Here is a 12,131-nt window from a genome sequence, read left to right on the forward strand (position 1 = left end):
GATTCTGAGCTGAATAGGTTGTAAGTCACGATATGATAGTGGCAATATTGATTTTATTGACTTACTGACTGTAAAACAAACAGATTGGGTTAAAAAACCCAAACCTTTCCTTGACCAAGCAGGAAGTTAGTGCATTAAGAAGCAGCTTCTCAGCAGATTGGGGCAGACTCTCCAGCCTCGTTTTTTGTTCTGGAAGCTCTTCCAGGTCCTAAGTCTGAAAAGGTTTGAAGTGCTGCTTGTTAGGCAAGATGTATTCATAGCAAGACTAAGGGTTGTTTTATTTCAAAGAAAAAAAAAAATAGGTAAAGTGAAGTGTGTCTTGAGTGTGATAAGGAGCACTGCTTATATTGCTGCACAGTAAGACATGTATTTGCTTATCTTACTGAAGGAAGCCTCTGAAAGGCCAAAAATAGCAAGAGAGAGGAATGCTATTTAAAAAAACTAAACCCATGAATATTTATTGTCAAGTGATAGGCAGCTACTCCTTTAGTGCAGAAGAATATGTTTTATCTACCCCTTATATATATATATTTTTTTTTTTTTTTTGTGAGGCGTTGTGTATAACAAATTTAGGAATAAATTAATAATCTTAAGCAGGCTGATGACTGCTAAGTGTAATTGAGAATTTGTACCACAGCAGTTGTCGGAAGGAGAGCAGTTTGAGTTATCTCCTCCACCAGTGTAGAGGATGCCATAAGAACCTAGAGAATTTTGTCAAACAGAAATGGTAAAGACCATGTGAAACTTTGACTGGAATACTTTTCTCTGGTTGCATTAGGCAGACGTGTCTGGAGTGGTGCCCTGGGAAGGGGTGCCCAAGTGCAGTAGGGCAGCTGTGCCATGGGGAGCGTGAGACCTCGTTGGGGATCTAAGTTACCCCTTTGCAGGGAAGAGTTCTGGTAAATAGGTGGTAGTTATAAGATAAGTCACTGTTTGATCTTAAAAGTCTAAAGCTTTGCCTCTTGTTTCTTATCCCCAGAAAATTAACCAGAAATTTATAACCAACAAAGAAGAGTTTGATACCCTTCAGAAGATAGTGCTTCATGAAGTGAATGCAGGTGTAGCACAAGTTAGAAACTCTGCTACGGAGGCACTCCTGTGGCTGAAAAGGTAACAGCTTTCTCTCTGCTTACACTATAAACTTATAAGGTTCAATGAGGGGCATATCACCACTGCAATCTTATGTGCATAGAGCAAACTGGTTACTTTCTACAGACTCCATCGATCGAAAATATCTAGGTTCAAGATTGTGTTGTCTGTGGTTGTGTCACTGCAACTGTGCCAAAAGGCCTGAAAAGGTCACCACAGGTAATCCTTTTTTCCCAGAAAAGTGAAGTTCCACTGAGTGGCTGATCCTGCTGGGCCAGAACACTAGGCAGGTGATTTTGGGCTGCAGCAGCAATGTTTTAACAAAGTGGTTTTCCTTGTGCTGGGAGAGAGGCTGGAGGAGGTGGCTGCATTTTTTTTGCTGATATTGGAAATGGTGCATTAATTCTGAGTTTTATAATACTTCTCAGTTGTATTGCAACTTTGGGGACTTTGTTAGGCTTTGCGTTGCTTTGTTATAAATGTTATTTCTTTTTATTTCGTCGGTTCATCCTGACAGAGGCTTAAAGTTCTTGAAAGGGTTTTTGACAGAAGTGAAGAATGGGGAAAAGAATATCCAAACAGCTCTGAGTAAGTGCCAGTTGCTTTATTCTTTATATGCTTCTGAATTTACGTACTTGAGTATTTTTCTCCTCCTCTAGAGCCTATGTTTTGTTTTTTTCTTCAGTAACAAATGATGCAAGTAATCTCAAAGAGAACTTTCTTGAAAATCAGTTTTTAAAAAAGGCTGTCTTCAGGCAGATCACTACATAACTGGTTGATGTTGATTTAAAGATTTCTTTAACTGTCATGCTTTCAGCAGGGCAGACAGTCACATCTTAGGGGGAAAAAGTGCTTTTTCTCATTCCATTTTCTCAGCTGTTTTGCAGTGAGAATGCTCCCAAAATCCATAGTTGCTCCTATTATTTTTTTAGTTCCTTGGGAGACTGGCTGTCACTCTTTGAAATCACCTTTTTTCTGATGTGGCTAGGAATTGGCTGCCTCAGTTACAAGGGAATTTGTAATGGGAAGAATACACAATTCCAAGTACACAATTTCTGATACTTAGTCAGGCTACTGCCCACAGCAAGCATAAAACCAAATACAAACCTCTCTTGTACTTGACTTGGTTATTCCTGAGTATGACCATCTCTGTATGCTGGCAGCCTAATGTTCCAATAATCCTTTAAAACAGCTTTTCTAAAGCTTTTTTTAAGCTTCTTTTAAACACCTAAGCAGTTGCCCTATAGGATTAGTAAAGAGAACAACTACACCCAAGTATGTAAGCAGCTCTTGGAAGAGGGACTGTAAGTACACTGCTACCAGATTTGGTTGTTAAACACTATGGAAAGTCAAAGCAGTTGTTTGACTTTCTGAGTCTGAATTACTATTTGAATTGCTCAGTCCACAGCAGAGCCATGCTGCTGTTTTTTTCTCACTTCTGCCTTCTCTTTCTCCCCCTGAAAAGCTCTTCCATATCTGTATCCAGTGCAGCTTTGATGTACTGTTCCTTATTTAGGAATTACTGTGATGTTTGAATCTCAAGTAAAGATGTGGTGTATATTCCCTGTTTCACCCTCAAGTGTCAAGCTAATGAAATGGAAAAAAAAAACCAAATGAGTTCTGAGGAGCAAGCAGCTTTCTAGAGAGATTTGTCTTTTCTTTGGATTTAAATCTAAGCAAACTTTTCAAACTAAGCAAAGTGTTGTTTCTAATGCTATCTATATTTGCTGATAAGGCAGAAAATAGACTTATTCTTTTTGCTACATAATACTCTTTTTCTTCTTACTTCATTGCTCTTATTACTTTGTGCTTTTCTCTTAGGTTCTCACTCCTACTGTAAAGGTAGAAAAGCTGCATTCCCCAATTGTTAGACTGACAAGATGAAGTGTATTTCATATTACAGCAGAATTTGTGGCTGTGTTTTTCTGACTTTTTACAGTCTTCTTATAGTAACTGTCTGCACTATTTTGAGAAATGTAAAGCAGCAAAATGTAGATGTTCATTTTCTTAAAGCTGAACAGCTCAGGGCAAGCATAGTGCAAGCATAGGTCAGATACTTAAAAATGCCACTGAAGGACAAGGATGTGAAATTATAACAGTGACAAACTAAGACTGGGAAAATATGGTTCAAGAATGCTTGGCTTTGTATGTAGAAAGCTTTGTATATGAAAGTGGAGCTGCCTAGGAGCATAACAAGGGCCTTGATCAAAGGCTGCAGTCATGGCCACTCACAAGGGAGAGCCTGAGGATTATCCTGTTAAAAGCCCGGTGCTCTCTGTTCCAGTGACCCTCAGAATTTGGCTCTCAGCTGTAAAGAAAGTGTTCTTGATTGACCTCTGAGCTAACCACCTCGATTGAAGCTGACTAACCATCAACTTGCAGGATTGTTCCACCCCATATATTATTTTTTCAGACCTGGACTGAACTGAGAACTAGATAGTAGAAGTGTTAGTCTTGAAGCACAGCTTCATAGTCAAGTAAAAATTACATTTGCCATTCCTGTTAGAATGCTTACTTGCTGTTGGGTGAGTTGAAGGACATTTGACAGCAGAGACGAGACCCCAGAGCAGAAATCCCAAATCTGTCATCTCCTTTCAGCCGTAACTTTGGTACTCAAAAATGGCCATTATTTGCATCCTGTGGCAAGGATATATCCTGAAATGGTAATTTCTAAGCTCTTAAATTCTCTGTGATGCAAACTTAAAACTTACATCTGTGTCTTGATTATTTCTTCTGTTCCTTTAAGACAACGCTTATGGAAAGACGTTACGGCAGCACCACGGTTGGGTTGTCCGCGGGGTCTTTGCAGTGAGTATTTACCTCAGTTGCTTATAGAACTGGGAGTCTTGTTCATGTGATCCTACATTTTGTGTAATTAATAAGCTATGTTAAAACTCTAAGCATTAAAATGAATAGATTACTTTGTCAGACCTTATTTTCAAGGTGAAGATTGTGGTTAAAACTATGTTTAGTATTGGGTTTTCAGGGTGGAACCTGCTTTCTGGAGCTAAGACAGACTGATCACATCTGCATTTTTCATTGTTTTTAGCCACAGACTTGCAAGGCTATTAAATAAAGAAACAGGGGGGCGAGGCTGCTTTTTTGAAGACTGATCTGCCTTTGGCTGTGAGCATTCAAGAGGGGTTAGAATAGAACGTGTCAGGGGAGCTGGAGTGGAATATATTGGGTAGAGAAAATGGTTTATTTTTTGTCCAGTGTGGCAGCTCCCCCTTGTGTCTGTCACTGGAAATCATCACCAAAACTGGAAAAAGAAGAGCTTCATCCAGTCAATAATGATATCTCCCAGATATCAATAATGATTCTCCCAGAGTTTAACTGGGAGAAGCAGAAAGAGTGGGGAGAGCTTTCCAAAAAGCGTTTTAAGAATGGGACTTCAGTGCTGGGTTGGGATCTTCCATAACAAACTGTACGTGATTTGGGGTTTGTATTTAATTAATTTCTAATGTATGCTATTGATTTGAACAAAATATGGTGTACAGACACTTACTTAAAATCAAGCCTCTCTGGAGACGTCTTAAACTGATCATCTATAGTGATAATAAAAAAATAACATAATTGTTGGCCTCCCCAGTTTAAAATTTTTACACATTCATGTACACATAAATACATTAAAGCTATGCAATCTAAGTGCAAAGAGATGTCTTAGAAGTTTTTCATGGCTTTAGTTGGTTTCTTTTCCTGTTCTATTTTGCAAATCTAAAATCTTTGGTTTCTTTCCCAGTTAGCTTTAAGGGCAGCTCCAACGTATGAAGACTTTGTGGCAGCTCTGTCTGTAGAGGAGTGTGATCCTCAGGAAGAAGTGTTTTACAAAGGAATGCAGAGGGACCTCAACATATATCTCCCAGCCATGGAAAAGCAGCTAAATATCTTAGACACTCTCTACGAAATACATGGTTTGGAGTCAGATGAGGTGGTATGACTACAATAAGACTACATATCAAAACTTCAGGGACTGTGTCTGTTAACAAAGATTTCTTTAATTTTGGTTTCTTTTGGACATCGTTTCAGTTTGTTGTATCTTTTCAAGGAGGGAATGGTGTTGTGACTGTTTTTGGGGAAGGGTATGTATGATTTTTGTTCTTTTGTTACTCTTGTTTGGTGTTTAAATGCAGAGGTACTGTTTCTCTTTGGGTCACAGCTGTGTCCACGATGAATGTTTTTTAACTGTTTCTCCTCCTGCTTGTGCACTTCCTCTTCTCTTCACCTGATAAAATAACAGAGCAGAATTTGGGCTTTGCTCCTATACCTCAGAAGAAAGCTGCTGGTGCAGCAGACCCACTGGGGTGCCAGTGCAGCACCCAGGCAGCTGCCCTGTGCATGCTCCCTGCCACAGTGAAAGAGGACAGTAGTGAGAGTTATTGCTAACCTGATAGCAGAAGAAGGTCAAAGCTTATAAGGTACATGGTGAGTTTGTCCCTTCACTTGGATTGAAGGTTTTTAATGCAGCTCCTCCCCAAATGTTACAGAGCAGCATGTGGGTGGTGGTCTGAGCTTCCCCAGGAACCAGCGTTTCAAACAGGGTATCATGTTCTCTGACCAGTTCCCAGTATCTGTCACAGTCTCCCTGTCAGCTCCTGCCAGTGAAATTTGCTGGCACAGACTGGCAGAGCCCAGTTAATTTCAGTGCTTTAGTTACACAAGCAGTTGAAGATCATGTCCACCATCCTGGTTTATTAAGGTTCTGGCGGGGTTTTCTGTTATGGGTTTAGGGTTTTCTTAAATCAAGCTCACACAAAACCATAATATTTGCTTTTAAATTGAATACAGCTAGCAGTTTAAAAAGCAGGTTTCATTAAAATGCTTCCTAGGCTGCCATTATGGGCAGAGACTTTGGAAAGTGGACATGAAATGAGTGAAGTGTAGGGGAAGCTAGAATTTGTCATGAAGCCTTCACACATTAGGGCAATTACAAACCTTAAAATCTGAAATTATGTAGAAGTGACTGGAAATTAAGTGAGATAAAGATAAAAATATTCTCCTTAACCCTGCTGCTATTAAAAATAATAAAGAGGTCCATGTAGCTACTGATGTGGTTAAGAACAAAATCCCTATTTGATCTGATGACTAAGAGGCTGTCTGTGAATTTTTGGCTGCCCATTCAAGGTGTAAGTGGGTCTCTCAGTGATGACCTAGAGCTTCAGGTGGCTTTGTTCAAAGTGCTGATTTTAACTCATGTACAGGAGGAGACAAGAGTGTGCTGATGAGTTGCTTAGAATTAGTAAATCTTCATCTATATAAGAGAAGTTAGTGTTTCCATACTTGGCTTTTGCTAGGCTGAAAACCATATTGTCAGTAAAATGAATGTACAGTGGGCCTGCTGCCCTGTGTTGCTCTGTGATGGAAGCCTCTCTGCACACCGAATACTTGATCCTTCCTAAAGAGCCTACTATTGTGAGCTTTAAGAAAAGCATATGATGCTTGAAGAAAAGGCCAAACATCCTACTTAATGTGTGAAGCAAGATACCAGGGATAATTAGGCATTTAAACAGTGTGACTTCCTTGTTCCATTCATCTTCTCTGAGTTGTCCCTATCAGCAGTTCCTCTAAATACTCCAACAGGAATCAGAAGGACACGATTTTTTATTTTTCAGATTTTCTTAATTTAAGTAGTATACATTTATGTTTGAGTGGAAAGTCAAAACTTTTGACTAAAGCTCCATTCCATTACTTCACTACGGGCAGTGCTCAAACTGCAGCAGTGAGCCTTTGGACAGCTTCAGCTCTCTGCTTCTTTTAAACATGAATGCAAAGAAAGCACCCCACTAATAGAAAAACCAACTCTCTACCCTGTGTGTTTTCCTCAAGATTTTCAGCTGTTAGGTGGGAGACTTTGCTGTAATACTTTTTAGCTGAATGCTTTGGGAAGGTGATGGAAACTGTGTTTCCAGAAAATATCAGCTGGGGTGTGGGGAGAGGAGGAAGAGATCCCATTTTTATAGAAATCAACAGAGTCAGGAGGCTTTATTTCATAGGCAGAGACCTTAACAGCTTCCTTGGGCCACTAGCTTCAGCACTTACTAACTTCTACCATTCTTCTTTCTTCTAACAAACAGAGAAAGGTCCACTGCTGTATCCTGTAATCAGCATAGCATACTGCCTCAGAGTACTTTCTTGTCTTACTCTTATGCACAAAGCTGGTCTTTCTGAACCCTGGAATTGGGGCTTGAGAATGTTCTTAGGAGGCTGTGGCTTCAGGAAACCCCTGTGTGCTTGTTGTTAAACAGGGGACTTGCAGACAAGGAACTGAGCAAGGTATCTTTGCCTTCACAACTTGTTCTTCACCCTGCATGGCTCTTGCAGGATGTTGAGCACTTTAAGGACGTATGAATGCTATCTCTCCTGTCAAACTGAGAAAAGAAACCCATGCAGCATGTTGCAGAGCTGAAATCCAAGTTAAATGTCTAAGGGTGCAATAAACCAGATGACCAAATGGAAGCAAATACACTGCTAGACAATCCATGTCTTTCTTTTCCTGTGACATCAGCTTGGCAAGCAGAGAGGATTTTAATAATTATAGAAAACAAGCAACTAACTTTTGGCCTTCAAATCTAGAACTGGAGATGTCAGTGTTTTCTGTTTCATTTGTTTGGTTTGTTGGTTGGTCAGTATAGTTTGGTTTTTCTAATGGCTGACATTTATGAACAACTGACCTGCTTACTTCTAGAGGTCCACGTGAGTCTCAGGTAACGGCACCTTTGCTCTGCATACTTTACATGAACTGCTTTGGTTTCTTAAACTGCACTAGTCTAAAGTCTCCTGTAGAGGTGCTTTTGGCTGTTTCCTTCAACATCAAACAGTTGCATATTCTCAGGGATTTTACTTAGCCATGGCAAAATAAAAGTAATCACAGTCTTACCCTAGGGAAGTAAGACTACTTTTTGTTTAAAAAAAAAACCAACTTTGCTGAACGTAGAACTCTGATGCAGAGTATGACACAGACAGTGTCCATCCACTGTGCATCCTTGCTGAGACATGGTAAATCCCAAAGCAATCTGATTGAAGTCCTGTCTAATTCTGAATAATGGCAGTCAGGGTATCTGAATAGAGATCATACACACATCTTTGCAGTATAGTGCTTTTGGCATTGGAGCAGAACTTTCAAATACTTTCAGAAGAGTTCTGCTTAGCAATGGGAGGCTTTTATTTATATTATTTATTTTGTTGTTTTTTTGGGTTTTTTAAATATCTTCTGGAGCCCCCTCTGATATTTTAAGACATCATACACAGTTGCATATTGAAGTTCTGTGATAATATAATTGTAGAATATGAACTGAATACTCAAGTGCTTTAGTGTTGTAAGCTTAAGGAGTCATTGAAACATCCCATCTCAACATCATTTTAATTTGGATCTCCCTTTAACAGATGCACTTAAAGTTAAGGGCCATATACCTTCACTTACAAGCTTTTCGTAAAGCATCATCAGGATTTAGGTTGTAGCTCTTTGCTTTAAAAACATTTCACTGTTTGAAAAGTGTCACTGTGCATATGAAAAGTATTCCCCAAATGTGCTCCAGTTGTTTGCAGCCTGCTTTGGCAAAGGAGTGGTGACCACTAGAGAGAACCAGTGTTACCTATGACTGTGTATGCCAGATCTTCTAACCCTTCCTTTTCATGATCCCTTCAGCTTTTGTGAAAAACTTTAAGGAACCTTAAACTGCCTTTCAGACAGTAGAAGAGATCACTAACACATTCCTACTTGCCTGGTTTTCCCTCTTCCCCTGCCTGGTCCCCACTCCTTCCTTTCCTTCCATTGTCATCTGCTGTGGTACCAGAGCTGCTTCTGTCAAGTGGAAGCATCTCTCCATAGTTTTGTGAGTGGTACAAATGTAAACTTGGAAATCAGACTTGATTTCTTTGGCAGGCAACCAAGCATACTGTCAGACAGAGGATGTGCTGCTTTTCTCTGAAGTTTCTCTGGTTAGACATGTTTTGCCAGGAAAGCCACACCACTTTCAACTTTTAATTTCACCAATCAAATTGCAATTGGGACACTTCAGAATTGGCAGTTCTACCTCTTACAAGTGAAAGCACAGGGATTCATGTGTTGGGGTTTTGTTGGTTTTTTTTAATTTACTTATTTCTATTTTCTTGCCTGCATAGTACAATTAACAACAACAGAAAAACAAAACAAAACAAAAAAAAAAAAAAAAAAAAAAAAAAAAAAAACAAAAAGACAAAAAAAACCAAAAAAACAAAAAAAAAAAAAAAGAGAGAGAGAAGGGAGGTGGGAATATTCATGGTTCTTTGCTACCTTCTGTAGCTTTTTAATGAACAAATTGTGTAAAGTACTGCATGCTCCAAGCAACATAAAGTTACCCTCGTGCAGGAAGGGTACCATAGTACATTTACTGTCTCTGAGCAAGCTCAGGCAGTAGCTGATCCTGCTCACAGTTCACACAAGGATTTAAGCACTTGCTTTGATGATAGATTACATACATACACTTCACTTAAATACATGTGCACCTTCCCACTGGCATGCAGTTCTTCAAACTGTGGTCTTTGACTGTAGTTTTTTTAGTATAGGATTTCTACCCCCAGATACTCCAGATGTGCTAGAGACAAATATTTTTTTAATATATAAAACGTCCTAATGTCCTTGTTCTTGTATCCTGATGTCTGCTAAACTAAGTTTGTTAAATTTATTTGACGTTGCAGCATTCAGGGGGTTCAGAACTTATTAATGCCTCTATTTAAAACCATCTTGAAAGTTTGACATTTATGTCTACTTGATACTAAACAAGAAAAATGCATTCCAGAATATGGTGACTAAACTCAAAACCAAAGCAGCTTCCTTTTGTTGTTTTCTTTCATATTTTATTTTTTTCAAGCCAATTTTGGGCATACATTTTATCAATGTCAAGCTGAGCTTGCTGCAAGCGTTATTTACTAAAATACGTAACATTCTTACTGAAATACTTTTAAAGATGAAAAGAAGGTATATTGCCTCACACTTTAAATTTACTTAATTCTAAGGGCTTGCTCATACCCCCAAAATCACCTCTTTCAATGTAAGCATTGCAAAACTTTTGCTGTCATAAGCAATTCAGTCCAAAATACTTTGGAGTTTCCACTCTGCATCATCTCTAAAATCATGCAGCATCTGTCTCTTCTTTCGGAGCATTGTTAAGACCTTTGTCAGACTTTTATATTATTTCATTATAATAAACTTATTTTAAATAAGCATGTTTTAAAATCTCTCTTTCTCCTTGCATGGATTTTGTGTCTTTTATTACAGTAGGGGCCTAAAGTGCTCTTCAGGACTGCATCTGTTCTAAGTACTCTGTGAACCGTCAAAAACTGTATGTTTTTGGTTCACAGAAACTACCTGTAAGTATCTTGGTACAAAGGATTTTCACACCCATGGAGCCTGTTTTGATTACAAAAATAAAAGCTGTGTCCAGCATATGGTTATGGGTCCTTGGCCAGTGTAAATATGTGAAGGCTGTAGTTAGAAAAAGCAACCTGGCAACATGAGAGTAACTTGTATTTTAAAATTGCATGTATTATTTGTCCTCTATTTGCCTGCACTTGAATCTCTTCCATAGAGATTCATAGTCAGAGACTTCAGAAACTCCTGTGTGGTCATCTTGAGATGCAGATGAAGACAAGAGCTCCATAATTAATGTGGGTGTAACACATCACTTTTTTTTCCCTTTTTGTTTTTGTATAAACACAGCAAGGTCCTCAAAGCAGACCTATGATACTCAATTTTTTCTCTGTAGCAAGGACAAATCCCTCTGTTAAATGGCAGCATCCAGGTGGAGACCTGTGACGTTGTGGAAGTTTTTTCTCAGCTGGAGAATGAGATGATGAAACTGCCTGGTCATATCCAGCCCTGTGGCAGTGAGGATGATCCATGTGTCCTGATGAAACAAGAGCAGCTCTGCTCAGCTAGAGCTGGATGTTTCCTGTGGGATAGGGGAGTAGGGAATCCTACTGATTGCCCCAGACCCCAGAGCATCAGCTCTGCAAGGGCCAAGATCTTCGTCAGCAAGGGCTGAGCTCTGGCAGGAGCCTCAGGCGTGACATCCCTCTGTCTCACCTGCTGGGGTTGAGCTGATGGAGCTGGTTGAGCTGGTTGAGCTCCATCATCACCATCTGGTGAGGGGTAAATAGGTTAGAAGGCCTTCCAAGGAAGAGATAATGTCCTGCTTTCAGCAATCCACAGTTTTTTGTTCATCTTCTCCTGTTCCTAAGGAAATGAGCAGAGTCAGCACTTCTGATGTTGGTATCCCCACTGTGTTCTTCTGTACTGGACAACTGTAGCTCTTCACACTGAAACAAAGAGGATGTATGCAGGGACAGGCATTGAAAGAGGTACAGAGTCTACCAAAACAGCACTGCAGTGTCTGTTCTATTTTACAGCTGAAACAGATCCACAAGCAAAAGAGAACGGAACGTGGTGGCTGTGGCAGGGACTGGAGCTGTGCAGGGGGCTGTCTGCTAGCATGAGTTGTAAGTCACCTTGAAAAATGTTCTGCTCTCCTAAGTCATCAAGCACAGACCAGCAGCACTGCACAGATGTATTCACACACAAATGTTCTAACAGAAAGTCCACATGCTGTAACAGCACAAAAAGACCTTCCAGGAAAGTGTCTCCTCACTGCAACTTTCACTGGCTTAAGAAAACAAATCCACTGCCATTTTAGTGCCCCAGATGAACTGTGGAAAGAGCCCCAGCTAAAGCTTTGACAGAGTTTGTGGTGTTTGTTTGTAAAGGTCATGGGCTGTGATAGTGGCTGCTAAATTCCTGTCCCCACAGGAATCTACATGCGTGGTTCAAATTAAAAAATGTGCTGAACGTGTACGGTTCCTAGGAACACAGAGGTGCTGCTGTTAAAATAGGAAGCTCAAAGAAGACAAAATAAAAGATTCAGCAATAACCAAAATATCCATAAATCCTTTTTTTAAGGTCATCTGTTATGGAAAAAAACTGCTTTCTGAATTTCAGGGAGAAAGGCAATGCAAACTCACAGCACCAAAGCTTTGACTAGTGCAACCAGGAAGAGTGAAATCTTTAC

General features: G+C 39.7%; 1 protein-coding gene across 1 annotated transcript in view; it reads left to right on the top strand.

Moving 5' to 3' along the window:
- Positions 1 to 8,803, top strand: part of PLEKHA8 (pleckstrin homology domain containing A8) — a 30,138-nt gene extending 21,335 nt beyond the window's left edge. Inside the window, exons 11-14 of the mRNA XM_030445465.1 lie at positions 980 to 1,110; positions 1,607 to 1,677; positions 3,836 to 3,897; positions 4,832 to 8,803. Coding sequence (XP_030301325.1) covers positions 980 to 1,110; positions 1,607 to 1,677; positions 3,836 to 3,897; positions 4,832 to 5,029 — 462 coding nt within the window. The 3' untranslated portion in view covers positions 5,030 to 8,803. The remainder of the gene's footprint in view (positions 1 to 979; positions 1,111 to 1,606; positions 1,678 to 3,835; positions 3,898 to 4,831) is intronic.
- The last annotated feature ends 3,328 nt before the right edge of the window (positions 8,804 to 12,131 follow it).

This window comes from Calypte anna, chromosome 2 (genome assembly GCF_003957555.1).
Source record: "Calypte anna isolate BGI_N300 chromosome 2, bCalAnn1_v1.p, whole genome shotgun sequence".
Lineage (NCBI taxonomy): Eukaryota > Metazoa > Chordata > Aves > Apodiformes > Trochilidae > Calypte > Calypte anna.